Below are 21,122 nucleotides of genomic sequence, written 5' to 3'. Positions count from 1 at the left end.
GACACTAAATCAGCTGGAATTTTGCTTTTAACAAAAAAATGACACGAAATTACATAGTGGCCTACACTATATAGTATTTACTTTAAGGTGTAATGCTGTGAGACTGACAATAAAGAATACGTACGTATGTTACACAATAGTCCATCCCAACCAGGTTGACATGTACATTTCCCAGAGTCCGCTTCACAGTCCGCTCCGTTCCCACATTTACAATCTTCAGAACAGTTTTTGCCAAACTTTCCATCTGGACAATCTGAAATAAATTAAGAATAAGTTTTATTTTATATATGTATTTTATCTTTTAAATTGTAACCGCATTTAAAAAATTAATTTTTGTGCAATAATGTGTGTGTATTCTATATATTAATTTGTTTTAATATTTTATATTTATCTGTACTACATTAATACTAATATACTGATTAGTACTAATATTTGCCAATCTTTAAGAAGACTTTCTATTATTTTATTATGATAAAGGACAAATAAAGGATTTCAGTATTCAGGTGTATCTTTCGCAATACTGCTGCACTCTCAGTCAAACATCAATATACTATGTATTCTTAAAAATAGGCTGCATACTTACGTTCTGAACAAACAACACCATGCCAGCCTGGCTTACATACACACTCTCCATCGTAAGGATCACATGACATAGAATTTTGGCATTTACACTCTGATTCACAGCCAAACCCATAGAAACCTTGGTCGCATGCTATCAAAACGAGGACATAAACATAATTTTTAATGATACTATTTGATGATACTGCAAGATATTTTACTTCTATATCTGTGTGATATGAAAACAATTTTTATTATGTCAACAGACTTGACCTCATTTCATACCTTTGTCAATTAAATGGCTTGTAGTACCGAATGAACTAAAAACTTTTTTTTTATTCTGATTGCTTTGTCTAAGAAATGTCTAAATTCAAATTAACACAGATTTCTTCTAAATCATTATGTGAACAGACTTGACCTCATTTTATACCTTTGTCAATTAAATGTAAACATTTTCATCTGGTTTGTAGTACCAAATGAATTAAAAACTTTTGTTTCTTTTATTTCGAGTGGTTTGTACAAAAGAAATTTATAAATTCAAATTAACACATATATATACTAAATCTTTATGTGAACAGACTTTATTTCATACGAATATTATCATTTTAGGTAAGATAGTGACTTACGTTTTTCACAGTAGTGACCTTGGAATCCTGGTTGACACAGACATTCACCATTAACAGAATTACAGTCTGCACGGTTCAGGCACTGACATACATCTTCACAATTGTGTCCATACATATAGTTATCACAACCTGCACAAGTGAGAGAGAATGTAAATATGAATAGCATAGCTCTCGTCACTGTTTTCCATATAAATTTTCTGTAATTTTGAAATATCTGTTATAGACAATATGTTCCAGAATATTGTACTTACTATTAGAGCAATAACAATTATAAGCAATCAACATTTTGTTTCCAGTTTATTTATCTATTTGTTTATGCGGTGCGGTCCAAGAAACAAAACAGAACATATTGAAAAATAAAAAGACATGAATAACTAAACTGTAACTAAACTCAAAACTATTTACAAGCAACAATACAATAATATAAATTGATCATTCTCCCATACAGAACTTAAATATTTTTGTACAAAATTTTTCAAATGAATTGTATGATTTATTATTGCAACTGCTTTACACTAAATACTTGATATAACTTAATGCAAAAGGACGATTTGTTGCTTACTTTGTGAGCATTTTGGACCTGTAAATCCCGACGGGCAGACACAGCTGGCGTTCTTTGAGTGGCAAGTTCCAGTTGGGCAATCAGGGCAAGCATAATCACACTCAAAACCATAGAAGCCATCCTTGCACACTAACAAATACAATACAAAACTTAAGAATTACAAAAATATCTCGTAAAGTCATCATTATATGTATGATATTTATTTTTATTTTTAAAATGTTGTCATATTTTAATATGTATATTGTAAATTGCAAAACCTAGTTTCCTACAGTTAGAAATGAATAAAGTTTTAAAAAAACCAACATACAGTTTTCACAATGTTTTCCGGAAAATCCCGGAGGACAGATACACGAACCATCAAATTGATCACATGATCCTTTGTTTTTACAACTACATGTCTGTTTGCAGTTTGGTCCCCAGAAACCATCAGGACAAGTGCTATTACAATCGACACCTGTTGAAAACAAGTATAGTTGATAAGAATAAGGAAGATTTATGTAGTGTGCAAAATAACAATGATGTAATTAGGACTTACCTGTGTAACCAAGGAGACAGATACATTGACCAATCACATTGTCACATCCATTTGAATTTAACCCACAGTAACTGCAATTATTTTGACAGTCAATTCCAAACATGGATGTCTATAATTGATAGTATAAAAAATTGTAAATTGCACAAATATCCACTCAGTGAAGTATAAATAATAATAATTGCCTAAATTATGAGTATTTTGTGGTAGTGCTATTTTTTTTGTGAGACGATGAATGATTAACATTTAAAGTAGAAATCATGCATACTGTACCTGACAGGGCATCTCACATTTTTCACCTGTAAAGCCTGCAGGGCATATACAAGTTCCTCTGACAGGATCACATGGTGCACCATTATCACAATTGCAAGACATATTACAACCCTTGCCATAGAAACCTGATGAACAAGGCTTCTCGCACAGAATACCATCCCACCCTGCCAACAAAGTAAACAAGTTTATTTATTAACTTGCTCTGTCTACAGTATCAAACTTTATGTGACAAAAAAATGTGATTTGCCCATATATGGACATGATGATGTCATATCATTACCATATTTGGGCATATCACTACCATATTTGGACACATCACACTTTTTTTGTTAAACTAGTTTGATAGTGTAGACAGAACTTTAGTTACTGTATCTAATTTTTCAAATAAAGTTTATTTTGACAGATTTAAACTAAATGTTAACAAAATCTGTTACGTTTAGTTAAATAGGTAACCTGTTTAATAATGTTAATCAATTGGTAAACTATGAGTGTGATTTACTAAATTAAGAAACACTATTAGCATTAATCCTAAATAAAAAATACATTTTATTTACATTAAAATGTCACCAACATTTGAAAGAGCACATACCTGGGGCACAGTCACAAGTACCATCAACATTGTCACAAACGGCTCCATTCAAACATTTGCATGTGAGGTCACAGTTCAATCCATATGACCCAGACATACATGGTAGTTCACAACTGAAATAGAATACATTAAGTGAAAAGTGATAACAGTACCTTTTGTAATCTAACAAATGGTAAAAAAAAGCTCGAAATTGTTATAAAAATATATGTACAGTACAGTATTTGGTAAAACATACAATATCATGAAATTTACTATATACTGTAGCTACTGTACAGTATTTTGAAACAACTTACTGTTTTCCACGCCACCCTGCAGTACATGTACAAGACCCATTGATAGGGTTACATTTACTTCCATGCAGACACCCACACAATTCTTTACACTCAAGACCATAGAATCCAAATGAACATAGAGATTCACAGTTGCTACCCTCGTACCCAGGGGAACAGACGCATTCACCAGTATGGCTTAGACATCTATAAATAAAATCATAAAATATTGAGTGAATTAATCTTTAAACATAAAGTTGGAGGTGAGGTGTTGATGAAAAGAACATGCATATTTAAGGATAACATCTTGCATGGGGGAGATTGACCTGGACCTTTTCATCATTTGAGGGATGTCCATACTTGGAAATCTGGCATTTTGACATGTTACAATATAACGAGAAACATCTGATATTTAGTGGGACATCATGTTAGTAATATAAAAGGATATTGGGAAATACCTCGATGCTTTCTCTCTATTACATGTGCAATCCTTTGTACAATCACTTCCATATTTCCATGCAGTGCATTCTGTTAAAGATAAAGTTGATTGACTTTCTAAATAGAGTTAACTTTGATTTGATTATTGAACTTCTATAAACTGGGTGACCTCTTTCAGTGCAAGAATGTTCTTCCAGATGGGAGATGATTTCCTACTCTTTTTAAATAGTATACCAAGTCCTTTATCATGCATCAGGACCAATGGATTACAAGGCAATAAGTAAACTTCTATCTACACTATCAAACTTTATGTTACAAAGAAATGCGATGTGCCCTTCAGTCGCCTAAGGCGACTCGGCGAACGGCTAGCACGCGTAGACTACTAGTGTAGACAGAACTTGCCTAAGGATATATCCAATACTGGCAGGTCTCCAACCCATGCCTCTCACATGGTATTCTGATATCCATTACAATTATGCCATATTGCTCTAATAAAGTAAGTGTTGCCACTTTAACTTTCTTAGCGATTCTATCATGTTCTCTATGCCAAATAAATATTATTATTCTATTGAAACCATACTCCCTGAAAACTGCCACCATACATTATGCATTATGAGATAATCATTTTTTTTTAAATTACAAAATACATTTACCATCTTGTTCACACTGTAGTCCAGCATACCCAGGCTGACACCTGCAACAGAAAATAAATTTAAAAAGTTTAAAAAGTACTTCTAAATACCTGATCACAGAAATGGTTGATAGTTGAGTGAGTGAGACATGTACTTACGTGCATTCTCCATCAATGTGTGAACATGAAGCACCATTTTGGCAACCACAACTTTCTAGACATTCACTACCATAGAAACCTTGTTTGCATCTCTTTCTACATCTTCGCCCAATGTAACCAGGAAGACATGTACATTCTCCTGTTGCTACGTCACATGATACTGCATTATCACATTCGCATTTCTCGGTGCAATTAGCACCGTATGTGCCTTGTTCACACGGTATTGAACAAATTTCACCCTGTAAATAGTATTACAAACAATTTTAAAATTAATAATCTTTATTGAACAAATTTCACCAATAGTATTGCAAACAATGTTAAACTAATAATCTTTAGTTAATTAAAATACACATGATTCTTTTATATAATATTTACCTTCCATCCAGCTTCACATGTGCACTCCCCTGTTTCATGATGGCACGATCCATGGTGACAGCTACATTCTAAGGCACAGTTTAAGCCATGAGTGCCGCTTGGACAAGTCGATTCACAGCTAGAGGTGTGAAGACAAAGATAAATATAAATTCCTCATTCCTTATACAAACATATTGGTTTAAAGGTAGTATAGTATAGTAATTTATTTTCCACACAACATAAAATACACAATGTGAATGAATATAAATCAATTTAAAGCTCTGTCTACACTATCAAACTCCTTTGACAAAAAAAAAGTGTAATGTTCCCAAATATGGTAGTGGTATGACATCATCATGCCCATATATGGCTACATCACGTTTCTATTCACATAAAATTTGATAGTGTAGACAGAGCTTAACAAGAGTATTTAGTTACAAAATAAGTCAACACTTACTAGGGTCCTGTGAAGCCAGGTTTGCATTTACAGACACCATTGACAGGGTCACACTCGGCATCATTCTTACATTCACAAGGTAACAAGCAGTCTTGTCCATAAAGACCACTACTGCATGTAGCATTGCAATTTGCACCTGAAATGTAAATGATCTTTGTCCAGGAAAAAAATCAACATGCGATATTGGTAGTTTCAATTATCAAAATTATCTTTCTTATTACCTCCGCCAAGGAGGTTATGTTTTCATTCTTTGATATTATCGTAACAATATTATTATTTACAGACCTGTAAATCCAGGGGTACAGGAACATATTCCATTAAGTGGGTCACAAGAAGCACCATTTTCACATTGACATTTCTCAGCACACGCCACACCCCAAAAGTTTTCTTTGCAAGCTAAAATTTTAAAAAGTCATATAGGTAATGTAAAATTACTTTTATTTATCGACAAAATACACTCACTACATGGTGTGAAGGAAGTAAAGGTTTGATTGATTTGACACTGAAAAGGGAGACTTCTAAACATTAATTTACAACAAGATCTAAATACAGTATACTGTTTTTATGTCATTTTGAAACTACAAATGTTTGGACTCGAAGCTCTCACAAAAAAGTGTCTCACTAGAGATGATGACCGGTTGTGGGTTAATTATTTTTAAAAATTTGTTATAATGTATATATTTATCTAATAATAATAATGTCTTGTCTGAATGGTGTCTGTGCGTAAATGATGATTGGTAACCAAATTGAAAAACAATCGCTTCTTTTGGTGCATATTGTAATTGTGTCATAAGTACTAAAAAAACCCACTTGTATGCTATTGTACTGTATGTAAAAAATATTATAATAATAATATAATATGTACTTACGACTTTGACACTGATCTCCACGATAACCAGCAATGCATTCACAATTATTTGGTGACATACATGTGCCATGCAGACAACTGGGAGAACACAAAGCTGAAAAATAAACAAAAAATCATCAGTTTTATAAATACATTACTGTACAAAGTTTAATCTTAAGCGATGTCTACACTATCAAAAAAAGTGTTTTGTGCCCAAATATGGTAGTAATATGCTCAAATATGGTTGTGATATGACATCATCATGTCTATATATTGGCACCACATCACATTTCTTTCGTCACATAAAGTTTGATAGTGTAGACAGAGCTTTATATAAAGCTGATAGTACATTTATAAACTATTATAAAAAAAAAGAAGTAAACTTTTGATTAAATTCAAACTGTACTTACGAATACAATTAGATCCACTCCTCGCATAACCTGAGCAACATTCTCGCTTAGCTCGGTACATTGTGCGCACTTCTTGTCGGTAAGCCTTACGGTACAGAAGTCTGCAAGAAATAAAACAATGAGAATATTCTAAATGAATAGCAAGCACAGACAACAATTAAATCAAATTGTAAATTTAAACCTCACATAGCATTCTAAAATTACTAAGTTTGTGCAATTAATTTCCAAAATTCACTGTATATTATAATAAGATTTTTTAAAAATAATTTTAGGTCAAGTACACAGTATTTTAATCTTTTTTTTTTTATAAGCTCCAATCGCTTAAACAATATTCATTCATAGGCGGATTCAGTGGGGGAGGGAGTTGGAGGGAGTTGGAGGGGGAGGGAGTTGGAGGGGGAGGGAGTTGGAGGGGGTGTTTCGCCACTCTAATCACTTCTCTAGATTAAGCCCACTCAAATGATGTTCATGTGCTTATTGTGTGATTGTAGCGGAGACGATTCAGTGATGGAATTATGAAATTGTTATGGAATTATGAAATTGTTATGAAACACATTGATCTGAAAAGCTGTTTAATTTATTGATTTATGCAGCTAGACATGAAGCTGCAAAGATAGAGATGATGGCTGTATTTATAATTTATAATCTTTTAACTATCTAATGGAACCATAATCATTTCATAATAAATATTAAATAATTTAATTGATTTCACAAAGTGAAGATAGCATAGCAGGCCTACTGTACAGTAATTAATTAATTATAAATAATTAATTTAAAATATTTTTGATTAAATTTTTAAATTTATAATAGGTAATAGACAATAATCATATTTAATTAATTTAACTATAGTAATTGAAAGAACATATGTCTTGTAACAGTATGTATAAAAAATCAACACCTGAATTAAACAAACATAAATGTTATTGTCATGGTGTAGAATAATAAAATGTTATATGACAAAACATTTGAAAGCAGGGACCATCTAATATGTTAAACACATGGGGATCCTCTTGAATAATGCCGCAATATTTTAAAATATAAAGTATACTATACGATATCCATACTACAATTCTAAGATAACATGGTCCTGTTTCTGCCGCGAAAAAATAACCAGATAAATAAATTAACTACAATTTTATGGAAGCAGAAAAAGGACAATATTTTCAAATTTTAATGTTTTTGCCATTTTTCCCAGATTTTCTATAGTGAAAAAGTACAAATTTGTATACATATTTTAAACAAAAATACTTACAGTATACAGTTTTTGTTTATAGCAGTGTAACAACCAAGTATTGAGTTCCATTTAATGTAGAAAAAAAAATTTACAAAATGGAGTTTGGTTGATACCATCATTTTAAAAAGGAATGTTTTTAAAAAATATTTTTTTTATAAAAGTATACCTCATAAACGTACCTATAACTTCCAAAGTGGTGTTTTTATATCAATTGAGATTTTGTAATTTGATAGTCAATAGGTTTTTCAACAATAATCATGAACAAAAAAATGGGGTAAATTACGTACATAGGTTTTGTGTTGCCAGGAAAATACGGAAAATACAAAAAAATAAAAACAAAATAACAACAAACAAAACACATAAAACAAAATTTAAATATTTGGCTTGTCATAATGCTACTAGAGTCATACAAATAGTTTAGATAAAATACGAGAATGTGTTGCCAGGTCTATTTCAATTAATTGGCAGAAAAACAATATTTTGCATTGAAATATTTATTGATGGAAAATAATATTAAACGTTAAAATAATTACGTCTAGGTTTTTATAAATTTTGACATCTATTTTGTGTAAAGAGATACACAAAGACGTTCCAAAAAATCTGACCTTGTAAATAGGTCATTTGAGGTCAGAAGGGGTCAGAATGCAAAACAGGACAGGTCCCCACTTTACTACAACTGTTCATAGTTCATAAAAATTCAAAATTTCATTTTTTACCTAGTGTTACCGTAGCAACCATTTCTATGTGTAACTAAGGAAAGTAATTTAAAAAAAAAACGAAAAAAATGGCGTTATTATGAATACATTTTTTTGAATTGATTGCATTTGTACTTTTTCTCAATTTCACTTCTACTGCATTCTAATAATCATAAAGTGATGACAAACTTGACCTTGTAAATTCATTTTGAGGTCAAATGAGGTCAACATTTTACCATAGTAACTGTTTCTATGCGAAAATATTGAAAAAATAAGGGGTTTTCATAAATACAAAACTTTTTTTCTACATAGTTTTACATTTCTACTTTTTCCCAAATTTACTGAATCCTAATAATCTCAGAAAAAAAGTCTTGAATAAATAATAAAAAATCTGAAGGTAAAAAAATTGTCATTTAGTGTTATCTTAAACCTGTTTCTATATACATAACTAAAATAAGGATAATTTTTAAAAAATAAATAAAATATGGGGTTTTCATGGGAAAAAAAAGATTGTATTTTACATATTGAGGTCAAATGACATCAACATTTTACCTATAGTGTATTGTAGCAACTGCTTCTATGTGTACAGTAACTAAGTACAATTTTGTTAATACGGGGTTTCATGACTACAAAAATTGATTACATAGCTTTACTATTTTTTCCCAAATTTACTTATCTACTGAATCCCAAAAATCACAGAAAAAGTCTGATCTTGTGAAAGGGTCATTTGTGGGTCAAATTGTGTCAAAATGTATTATTTATCTTAGCGTTTCTGTTTCTATGCGTAACTAAGGATAATTGTTTTTTTAAATACCGTAAGCGGCCACATTTCCAGGTCCACGAGAGTGGTCGCTTACGGGAGGTGACCCCTTACCGGAAGTAATTTGAAAATGCAAATAAGGCATGCCTGCTAATAATCTAGGCCTACAAATTTAAATTTGTATAAGTATGAAAAATCTAAAGAATATCTCAAGTTTAGTCACCATAGTAACTGTTGCTATGCATAACTAACATGGAGTACTTATTCTTTACTCCATGATAACTAAGGGAAATTAAATAATTATCAGATAATTATCAATTAATAATTACTACTGAATCCAACAATCATAGTAAAAAAATATAGAATTCACAACAAATTTAAAACCAATATTTAATATAAAATGTGATATTTTACATGCTGACCTTAATTAAAGGGGGATTCTGGGTTTTAAATTGCTTTTAAATATCGTTTATTTATTAAATAAAAAATATTATAACAATATAGACATGTCAGAATGAAGAAGTAATAACGAGAAATTAAAAAATTAAATTTCATATACATTTTAGGGTAAATTCATGGAAAGTCTGTTTTTCAGCAGCTTAGGGAAGCTCATTAATATTCATGAGATATTCACAAAATCACGTCATCAGTGGATTCCAAACTCGCGACGTCATGTACGTTGTGTTTGTCAACTAATTTACATCTCTCTCCCCTGTCAAACCACGACCACCCGATCATTGTGAAATACATTTTTTGTAGATTTTCTAAGCTAGGCCTAAAGTGTAATAATAACAGTAGTAGCATATATTTATTTGACATTTAATGAAATACAAAATTTAGTACAGATTACTCCATCGTACAGATTATATATAGATTGTATACAGTTATACTATTTTTATACCTCGAATAGTTCAGATCGTATTATCGGCTTCAAGTACTAGGCTAGGCCTAGCCTAAATCATTTTTTGTCATGGGTGAGAGCCACGATGGCTACCCTACGTTTTAAAACATTGGGCCCATCATGGCCATGGGCCTAGCTAGCCTACTACTAAACGATTGGCCCATAAATAACAAAACTCAGTGGATCCAAACCCATCCTATCAACCAAACTCCTAAACAATCTAAACCTAAAACGTTCTACAAAATCGGCTGTAAATATTGAGGCAAAACAAGGTCCGATCGCCGTCCGCACGTATGGTGTCCCGATCGTCTAAGTAGGCCTAAAATAGGCCTAATTTACTCTCCAAAAAAGCGGATACTGCAGCAAGCAATTAGACCAGGTAGTAGGAAGGAGACCTGGCCGATTGAGCTAGCTAGTGTAGTAGACCCTATGCGAATTGATACTACCAGGCCTTTTACTATAGGCTACACTTGTTAAAATTAGCAATACTTATGTTTACAAATATTCCAACTCTCTCATTCGAGCTATGTTATCTATACCATTCCGGTAGGTCGAGTCGACCTTCAATCAAATACTGTACATCGTTCATGTTGTGATTATAAATGGGGTATACTCGACCCGACCAGTTTGGTATTGTATACTGTATCTGCTTATCACGTGACGATGCCAAGCATGGGCAGAGAGAGCACGTGTATCATCGTCTCGCTCTCCTCGCTCAGCAGGAATGTATACGTTACGCTTCATTGATTTTGAAGGCTTTCCCTAAGTCAGTGCGAAAATCGGCAAACGTAAAGTGCAAACATATCTAAGTTTTCACTGTTTTGATAAATTTTCATAGAAAATTGACTTCATAAATGGGAAGACCGACTAAAATTACATCAGATAAGTATAATTTTACAAAAGTAATTGATATGGTTAATGATAACGAGTCGTCGGAAGATTGACCATTTCACGAATTTCCTATTCTGTAACACAGTGTCATATCGCCGTAGCTGCACTTGTAATCTGGCCTCATTTCACAGCCTTCGTTCTGCTTCACTGGGCGCTTATATAAATTGAAACTTTTACCGTTCAAGAGACAAACAAATATATTTTACATTTTTTACTATTCATTTTAAACCCGGAACCCCCCTTTAAATGAAATGAAATTTCTTTGATTATCTGATTTTAAACCCATTGGTCAGAACAATTCTTAATGTTTTATATAATTCTAGTTGTTTTTTGAGAAAAGAAACCAATATTTTTAATTATAGATTCTGTAATTCCCAGTTTTAATGTAATTTTATAGGTTATATCCTCTGGAAATTTGAATAAATTATCAGATCGTTGTGAATTTTAATCTTTGCAACAGATTACTCCTCTCTTATTTATTATTATTCTTGTTTTTACTTGTGTCGATCATCATAGAGTGTCAAATTCATGCAGTCAAGTACCACCCACATTGCCGCTACCATTTCCCCAACCAATAGACGGATTCAAACTCCTCCATGCCACACCAACCACCCCCCACCCCCTCTCCAAGCCCCCAACCAACCCTAAGTTTTAAATTGCAATGCAAAACATACGATATAAAGTTACATTTTTAGACCTTCGCCTCCAACTCCCCAACTATTTTAAAATCCTGGATCCACCACTTTCCCCTCTCCAAAATTGAACCAATCAAAATTTAATCATATACTCAGGTATGTTAATGCCACATAACAAATATTGAAGCCCTGATGTGAAATTTCATTTCATAAGCAAGCAACAGATCAAAATGTCACTGTGGACTGAAGAAATAACTATTTTTGCAATTCAATTGTGGGGAGAAGTGAAGGTTGGGGGGAGACTGCATGGCAACAGAAGAGGTCGTCTTCTAGCCCTAGCGACTCTTCTTCTAGCCCTCCTGTCATCATCATCATCATCGTCGATGAAGTTGGATGTTCCGAGAAGAACAGCAGCCAAAGTTATCGGCAAATGCCGTCGTCTTCTTTGCATAAATCTAGTCAATGGCCATTCTACATTTCTAGATTGTGCTTGTACAGTATGTGTGGTGTAAATTCGTTGCCACTTCTGCTCATTAGATTTAAAATAGAAAGCAATGCTACGACGTTTTGAGAAACCTCACTACACAAGACTCTAGGTCAATCCATACTTCCGTCTCACGAAATGCATTTTGGGTAATAAAAGCCAACTTTTTTACAGCCCACCCACAAAGTATGTGCAGCGGAAACGGTGCACAAATTTCATATACGGTATATATACGGTATATTTATACGGTATATTTATACGGTATATTTATACGGTATATTTGGGATTGGCAGCAGAAACGGGGCCTTTGATTCTTACAGACAATGTCTCTTAATATGTCATAGATGGGACTAGTATGGGATATTAATATAGTCAGCCTCTGCATCATGGGACTATAATAGGTAAATTTTAAGGAAAAAATAAATTAACTTCATTTATAATAATACTTATATTATAAGTCATACAGTGTATGGTGATAAAATGAGTATGAATTGAGCGAATACAGTAAATAATTATGTACTTTTATAATTTTACATCTGTAAAATTAATTAAGTGTTCCTGACACAAAGAAAAAAAAGCAATCCAATGAAAATAGAGCGTTAGAATAGATACTGAATGGGAACGTGTGAACTCAAAAGACCCACATGTGTCTTTCTGTCAATTCTTAACATTGTTTAAAAGTCTATGTATTTTAGAATGTGTAAGTTCAAACAGTGTTTTTTTTATGATAAACAGTTAACAATAGCAACCACAAGTTTCCTTGGTAAATTTGTTTTGTATTACTCCAGCTGCAGTAGGCCTACAACTGTAGTTTTAGTTTCACCCAAAACTGTGTCCTTCAACTTTGATATTGTCTTTCTGCTTTGTTTTAGTTTAAGATTCTAGGACTAAATATTAAAATATTAATATAAAAGATCAAATACTGTACTAGGACTAAATATTAAAGATTAATATTAAAAATTAAATACTGATACTATACTAGTGTAAGAATAAATATTAAAGATTAATATTAAAAATTAAATACTGATACTATACTACTGTAAGAATAAATATTAACGATTAATAATATTAAAAATTAAATACTGCACTAGGACTAAATATTAAAAAATTAAATACTGTACTAACTGTAGGACTAAATATTAAAAGATTAATATTACAAATTAAATACTGATACTAGGACTAAATATTAAAATATTACTATAAAAGATTAAATAATGTACCAAGACAATTATTACAACTTTAATTAGCTATGTGAAATTGATAAAATTAATTTTGTTTGCCATTACCATCAAATCTATAGGGTGTTTAAGTTAATTATAGTCAAGGTTATGGATCCATCTAACATTTTACAATGGGAAATGTAATTAGGAAGCATTTGAAAAAGAAATCAGTCTTGTTCTTTATTTGTAATTGTAATTAGTTACCTTGATACAAATGCTACAGTATACAGACAGTAGTAGATTGTTTTTTTCAATGGTCATACTAATAGTAAAACTTCCACTGGTTCAAGGAATTTTCTTCCCTGAGGATACACTCAAATAAAATGTACAGTATGGTACAATAAGCATAATCTTCGCTTGGATAAGGTTTAGTTTTAAAAAGTAGACCTCTTCCTTCTCCAAAAACCATAGAACACCTCAAATGTCATTAGTGACTTTTGATCTGGAATTATATCCCAATATCAAACTAAGGGTCTGTTTCTGCTGCATAACGCAATTTAACCGGTTATTTTAAAATAGATTAAAAATAGATAACAATAACAAGACCGCGTTTCTGCTCAATTTGTGCTCCGAAATAACCGGTTAAATCTATGGGTGGTCGTCGAGCAAAACGTCATCATTACCCAAAATGCAATACACTCAGACGGAAGTAGCAAGTTGGCTGTTTGTTTACATGACATCAGTACACACGTGTGTGATATCATGTTGTCTCCAGGTCTACAATTTTGTTTTTTGTAAAGCCTACTTAACATCGCTAATAAAATTAATTCTCATGGCACCTTCAATAACATGGGGAGGGTTGTGCAGCGCCCGATCGCCTAGGATAATTATTATCTAGCCTAATTCCTAAAAAAAGGCGATGTCACACGGCCCTTCCCACGTGAACGACTGTTGTCTTTCACGAGCGCGGTCCTACTAAACACCAAACGGAAACAAAAACGAGACTCAGAATGTTGCAATACCTACCAAACGAGAGTAGATAATTGTTAATTATTATGAAAACCCAACTTATATAGCAAAAAATCGTCCGAATTTATGTTAAAAACGATGAGTTTAGCCACAAAAACTTAAATCAAACGAGAGTATCCAAGTCATAGAATATCGCACGCACATAGTGCCTTTAATAGAATAATGAGTATTGAACATTATTTCGTATATTTATGTACTAACATAAATAATAACACATTTCTATGCTTAATAAAATCATATTTAATATATTATCAAAGGCTCTGATAACCTTTGTTTTCGGTCGATGTGATGTTTTTCTAAAAAATTATATTATGTAAAACGATCAAAGTAAGATTGTTCATTGTTCTCCTATTAAAGGCACTAAGGGCGTGCCATAAATACGCTCGTTTGGTTTCAGTTTTTGTTGCTAAATTCGTTGTTTTTAACATAAATTCGGACGATTTTTGCTATAAAATTTGGGTTTTCATAATTAATTAACCATTATCTATTCTCGTTTGGTAGGTATTTGCAACATTCTGAGTCCCTTTTGTTTCCGTTTTGGTGTTTCTTATAGGACCATACCCTTCGCGAGCGTGTATTAACGCCTCAAATTGTTTAGCTTGGGTAGTTCGGAACTCCACCCCGAATTCCTCTTTTACTTTCGCAAAAATGCTCTTATATATCTGTGAATCTTTTCTATTGCCTGCCATCCTTCCCCGTACTTTCTCTTCCCCCCCATAACTGAATAACATATCTTGTGATTTCATTCATCCACATGCATGTTCACTTCTTCGTTCGACTGTCAAAACCACGAGGTAAACACACATGGTTAGCGACGGTATCTGACCCGGGGTCACAACTGTCAATCAAATAACCGTTATTTCGTGTTGCAGCTAAGAATTGCTCAGCGATAACCGGTTAAACGGCGTTCTAACACCGATTTAAATGGGTGTTTTTAACCGGTTATTTTGCGCTGCCTTTTAACCGGTTACCACAAATTTGTCCTGTTTCTGCTGCCAAGAAAATGGAGTTAATTTATTCACACCGATTTTAATTTATTCACACCGATTTTAACCGGTTATTTTGTATGCAGCAGAAACAGGCCCTAATATTGTTTCTGTTGAGTTTGTTTGTAAACATTAGTTAAAAAATAAGGTTAAAGTTCATGAGGTTAACTGGGATCCACAAACAGACTTTCAACTTTACCTTCTTCTGGTACACTTGAATAGGTTTCGGATGTCTGAGCATGTTGTGTAGTATGTCTGCTGATACGGTTCTTGAAAGGAGGCTGCATATGACTCCAGGTAGCTGTAATAAAAAGGACATTACTCTAATGATTATGATATTTATAATGTTTAATGATGGTTATGATGATGAAATATAGGAATCACTAATAAGAATGAAAAAAACTAGCTGATTTGAACTTGTCACTTTGACGAGGTAGTTAATATAAAGTTAATGTAAACTCTCACATGGAGTAACTTTACTCCATGGCTCTCCCAATACCGGACACCATTGGGCTGGTATTCAGAATGTGTTTTTAATGATAAAAAAAGTAATTTGGGACATTTTGGACCTCAAGAAAAGTCTGTTATTGGGAGAGTTGATTATCAAAATCATTCAGAATTAGTAATGTCCAATCCAATAGTAAATAATTTAAAAATTTAATAAACATATTCAAATATTGTGCCAATTATAGAACAACATTGAGCATAATGATTATTACCTTTCAGTTTTCGTACATACATGATCTCCATCTTGTTCAAGGGGAATGTTTGCAATCCCTATAGCAACCAGACTCAACAGAACAAATAATTGGTAAGAGAGGTCCTCCATGATTTATAACCTATAAAGAAAATAAGAACCACTTTACAAACTGCTTACTGGGATTAGAAGAAAAATAAAGCAAGTGTCATATTCAGTAATTATCTAATGAGATCCATATGGATTTGTACACATAGATTCTAAAAGCTCTGTCTACACTATCAGACTTTATGTGACAAAAACATGTGATGTGCCCATAGACATGATGATGTCATATCACAACCATATTTGTGCATATCATTTCCGTATTTGGGCACGTCACATTTTTTTAGTCAGGTGTGTCAAGTTTGATAGTGTGGACCAAGCTTACTGTTAGTTTATCAAAATTGATAGAAGCATGGGTGATACTTTTGATAAGCCAAAATCTAACAATGACTCATTATGTCAATGACATAATTGAACTTTGAACTTGGTTCAGAAATGTTAAACATATGGTGACATCTTTGGTTTTTAGGTATTAAGCCACAAGCCTCACTCTATTTGATGTTGTAGAATTTTTGAACTAAATTATAATATTTAATTTAGAAACTCAAAAATAAAATCAAAATTCTATACTGTACAGGTGATCACCTTACTTCATGATCACAGTGTTATAGCATGGAGGATTTATTCCTCCATGGTATGCCATAACTCTGTGGTTTGATTTGATATCCAATGAGAGCCATTAATACAAACCAAATTGATATTTTAGTCCTACAGTATTAGATTTTCAAGATTCATCCCCATATTATCATAAATAATAACCTCCCAGTGGAGGTTCTTGGAATTTACAACATGACTCATTAACACAATAAACTCCTCATCACTGATGAAGGCTATGGTAACAATTCTATACTTGTAATGGGATACAAAGCAACCATGTTATTAATCAAGGCTTAACAGTACTTAATAACAATTTTGTTTTTATCAATATTATAGTAGTAGGTCTACTGTACTGCACCCAATTTAAAAATTGTAACATGGATTCGTAAATTATTTTTCAAGCCATTGTTAAACTGTACTCTTTTACTTTATGATATCTACATTAATCTAAGTATCCATTGTGTTGTTCGTCTGGAGGATATTATTCCAATTTAAAATCACCATTGTGCACTTCCACCCAAAGTTTAATGTTATCACAAAGCCTTTCTCTTTTTGAGATAAATTTCTTAAAGTATATTAATAGGATAACAGCCGAGTTAAATAATTATTTACTTAATTAATGTGGGTGTGGAGCCAGACAAGGGTTTGTTTAAATTATAGGTAAATTAAATTAAGTTTACATGACCATGAGAAAATCTAAACAGATAAGAAACATCACATTTGTTTGTATAACTCTAAAGAAATACAGTAATAAGTCATTAGTTAATTCATAAAGACTACAGGTACATGAAAAATATTGATTATAATATATCTCAATGGCTAGAATTAAGTGTTATAATATTGTTGATCAATGAATAGAATATTCTAGTACCACTGACCTCAATCAATGCCTCACTCGCAATCATAATTTAGTATCAAGATCAATTACATTTTATCAAACTTTCACTATAATGTGAATAAGTATTTCACTATATTTCACTAAAACAGTATTAAATTCAGCTAATTGTCAATTTAATGTACTGTATATTATATATTTTTTTGATTAATGGGAATGGCTTCTTAACTACTAATAGTGTAATGTTTAAAGATGTATTGTCCCTTGAAACACAAAAAAATGAAGGTCAAAATATTCTAAATTTAAATTGGCCATATCAAAGTAATATTAAAGTTATTCACTTTAAGTCGAAAATTCGAGCCAAAAGCAACAAGTTTACGTAATTAACAGGTAAATTAGTTTGATTACATTTCGTCGCGAGCGAAAGTAAACAAAGATTTCAAACCATGAGGACGCATTATGCATATGATAATTAGGATTGTTTACAACTCGTCACGGTTGAGAAGGTATTTTCACACAGATCGTGAGGAAGTTTTATGATTATGCATACAGAGTAGCCAAACAAGCGCGTTTCATTATGGGGTATGTTTTGATCGAAAACTTTGACTGGAAGTCAGAGTTATTTTTTTAACAAAAAAACGTCTGTATTTCAGTTAAATGATTTTTTTTTCGAAATATTTTTGGTGATAGTTAATAACTATTATGATACTTCAAAATGACCCACCTTTTTTCGAAATCTGTTATTTTTTATTTTTTTGGAATTAGTCAAAGGGACAATACATCTTTAACCATACAGTAATGTATAGAAACTAATAAGCAATATTATTAAGGAAATACTATATACAGTAATTTATTTTTAACCATAATGCACAGTAGATAATTGAAAGCAATATTAAAGGAAATAAATACAGTTAGTCTAAGGTGAATAGTATGGCCACTGGCCAAAACAATGTATGAATACTTAATATTTGTATTAATATTCTTGAGTATTCATACGCCTCGATTTTAACACTGTAAAGTAGGAAATACTGGTTATTTCTTATTTTAAGGTAATTTATAAGTATCTCAATAGCTAATTAAGCATTTTAATTGCAGTATATGTTATCACACATTAGGAAACTGGCCAACAATTTAAAAATTACGAATTATCACAATTAAATCTAACTGATATAACAACAAATTTGAATTTCTTTTTATTATCAAGTACCATAATGTCCAAAAAATACTGACCATAAAAGTACAGTAAAGATCAATTCAAAACAATAAAATGATAAGTGATGATGCCTATTAAACACAACAGATTTACGTCACAGATTTTAACAGTAGTCATTACCGTAATGTTCATCTAAAGAAAAAGCAAATTGCAATTCTTGTACACAATCCAGAAGTTAAACACATGATTCGGAAGCATTACGTATGTGCTGGTTTCAAAAGGTTCATATGGATGCCATGTGCGAGCTAATTGGCTGCTGACTTTGTAAAATCTAGCATATATGACAATGGATCGAAGACAATGTATTATTATGAAAATGATGCCAAAGAAGAAAATGACAAGGATAATTTATTATTATTGATTATGATGATGATGATGCAGATGATGATGATGCCATGAATGATTATGATGATGATGCCATGATAATGATGACGATGTCATGATGATGATGCCATGATGATGATGATGCCATGATGCAGATGATGATGGTGATGCCATGATGCAGATGATGATGAACAAAATAATGATTAATGATAAAATTACTGGTAATGATGGTAGACAAAGATGTGTTATGAAAGTTGGATGTTGATAATGTTTATGATGGAAAAGAGGATGACTCATTATAATGATGATGCACGGTGTAATGACCGTTGAAGCGTAGATATAATGATAGTAATCAGCGGTGGATCCAGTATTTTGCCTAAAAAATGTTAAATAGTGAACTTCTGAATTGTAATTTTCCAAATATTACCAGGGTATGTGTAGGCCATTAGATCTACCTAGGCAATGATGATGATTACAGTCAAAAGCTTGCAATGAATCTGATGATAATAATAATTAAGTGTTGATTGACAATAATGATGAATAGGTCAATAAGTAAATCATTTATTTTCCTTAACGAACTTCATACTGTAAAAAAATTAAATCATCGGAACTATCCTAACTGTAATCCACACATTGTTACACTTCCTATATGCCGCCTTTCCTCAGGAAACTGTGCGGTACTAACAGGTGGAACAGAACTTTCATTAACCTAAAATATTCGGACATATTCAAATATTTTAAACCTACCAAAAATAAAAACATCCTAAATACTTCATTCGGTCAATTCTTTTTAAACGAAAAATTGTTTGAATCAATTCTATGACGTAGCAATTATTCACAATTCCATTCACAAATTCAACCAATTCAAGTGTTTTATACCTTCCTGTTTGTATTGTTGTAGTAGTAGTAGTAGTAGTATACTACTAAAATAAAATATATTTTAAAAACACATATATTATATGAAAGTAATCAAATTATGAATTGACAAAACTGATTAATTCATGAAATTTAATAATACCTACATAATCTATATTATTATTCTATTAGATAATATTTTTGGTTTTAAAATGAAAAACCAAAATTAGTTGTACAGTACTTAATCCATATACTTTATTTTAAAAAAATGAAAAATATGCATAGGTATTTTCACAAGCTTGTTTGCTAGCAGTAGTAGAGGGTAACTAAAAAAGTAAATCACACTAGAAGGACGGTACTATTGTTATTACTAAATGGCGTAAAATTATAAACAAAAAGAACAACAAGTTCGCTTATTTTGGATAGGGCAACAAACTGAGCCAAGGCCATGCTTCTTGGCTTCCGGTTGCCTTCATCCTCATACTTAACCACCATGCCTGCCCGCCGCCTGGGATGCAGCAGACTATACAAACTTACCGTTCTCTTTCTCTCAGCCGTGTGTGAATCAAGATAATTCGGTTTAAGTAACAATTATCGGGAGGAAAATCACGCTCCTACTTATCAATAAATCAAACTGTTTTTCCTTTGTTTACTTGTAAATAAACTATTGTGATCATACACCAAATAAAATGTAAACAAAATATTGATGTTTTTCTCTGAATACCAAAACAGTTCAGTCGCTGAGGATTACTATGCAATCGTACGATCACTCCCACGCGCATGACCGATAAATCCCTGGCTGAATGAAAACGGATTTAGTCCGGGATTAAGGCTTGTGATTGGTTCAAATGATGAAAGAATGAACCATAATTTTACACAGGGAGATATGGGCGTTTTAAAAACAATTACGTCATTCAACTCTTTATTAAATTTGTAGTGACCATAATTATTGCCTGATAATAATTATTTGTTTAATAATATGGTGATCAAAATATTAATGTTCATGTAAACACTAT

The 21,122-nt window shown here is 32.0% G+C and overlaps 1 protein-coding gene across 1 annotated transcript in view; it reads right to left on the bottom strand.

The window, feature by feature from the left end:
• The window catches only part of LOC144843745 (uncharacterized), a 30,569-nt gene extending 9,699 nt beyond the window's left edge, over nucleotides 1–20,870 (bottom strand). The window contains exons 1-20 of the mRNA XM_078700674.1: nucleotides 20,644–20,870; nucleotides 16,200–16,319; nucleotides 15,680–15,781; nucleotides 6,706–6,806; nucleotides 6,318–6,410; nucleotides 5,734–5,844; nucleotides 5,449–5,584; nucleotides 5,013–5,130; nucleotides 4,638–4,876; nucleotides 4,501–4,541; nucleotides 3,868–3,937; nucleotides 3,434–3,616; nucleotides 3,141–3,253; nucleotides 2,552–2,715; nucleotides 2,282–2,390; nucleotides 2,054–2,200; nucleotides 1,747–1,875; nucleotides 1,185–1,313; nucleotides 584–712; nucleotides 125–253 (exon numbers count right to left, since the gene is read on the bottom strand). Of these exons, the coding sequence (XP_078556800.1) occupies nucleotides 125–253; nucleotides 584–712; nucleotides 1,185–1,313; nucleotides 1,747–1,875; nucleotides 2,054–2,200; nucleotides 2,282–2,390; nucleotides 2,552–2,715; nucleotides 3,141–3,253; nucleotides 3,434–3,616; nucleotides 3,868–3,937; nucleotides 4,501–4,541; nucleotides 4,638–4,876; nucleotides 5,013–5,130; nucleotides 5,449–5,584; nucleotides 5,734–5,844; nucleotides 6,318–6,410; nucleotides 6,706–6,806; nucleotides 15,680–15,781; nucleotides 16,200–16,309 (2,353 nt within the window). The 5' untranslated portion in view covers nucleotides 16,310–16,319; nucleotides 20,644–20,870. The remainder of the gene's footprint in view (nucleotides 1–124; nucleotides 254–583; nucleotides 713–1,184; nucleotides 1,314–1,746; nucleotides 1,876–2,053; nucleotides 2,201–2,281; nucleotides 2,391–2,551; nucleotides 2,716–3,140; nucleotides 3,254–3,433; nucleotides 3,617–3,867; nucleotides 3,938–4,500; nucleotides 4,542–4,637; nucleotides 4,877–5,012; nucleotides 5,131–5,448; nucleotides 5,585–5,733; nucleotides 5,845–6,317; nucleotides 6,411–6,705; nucleotides 6,807–15,679; nucleotides 15,782–16,199; nucleotides 16,320–20,643) is intronic.
• Between the last annotated feature and the right edge of the window lie 252 nt (nucleotides 20,871–21,122).

Source organism: Antedon bifida, chromosome 1 (assembly GCF_963402885.1).
Source record: "Antedon bifida chromosome 1, ecAntBifi1.1, whole genome shotgun sequence".
Lineage (NCBI taxonomy): Eukaryota > Metazoa > Echinodermata > Crinoidea > Comatulida > Antedonidae > Antedon > Antedon bifida.
This window is presented reverse-complemented; position numbering and strand designations above follow the sequence as displayed.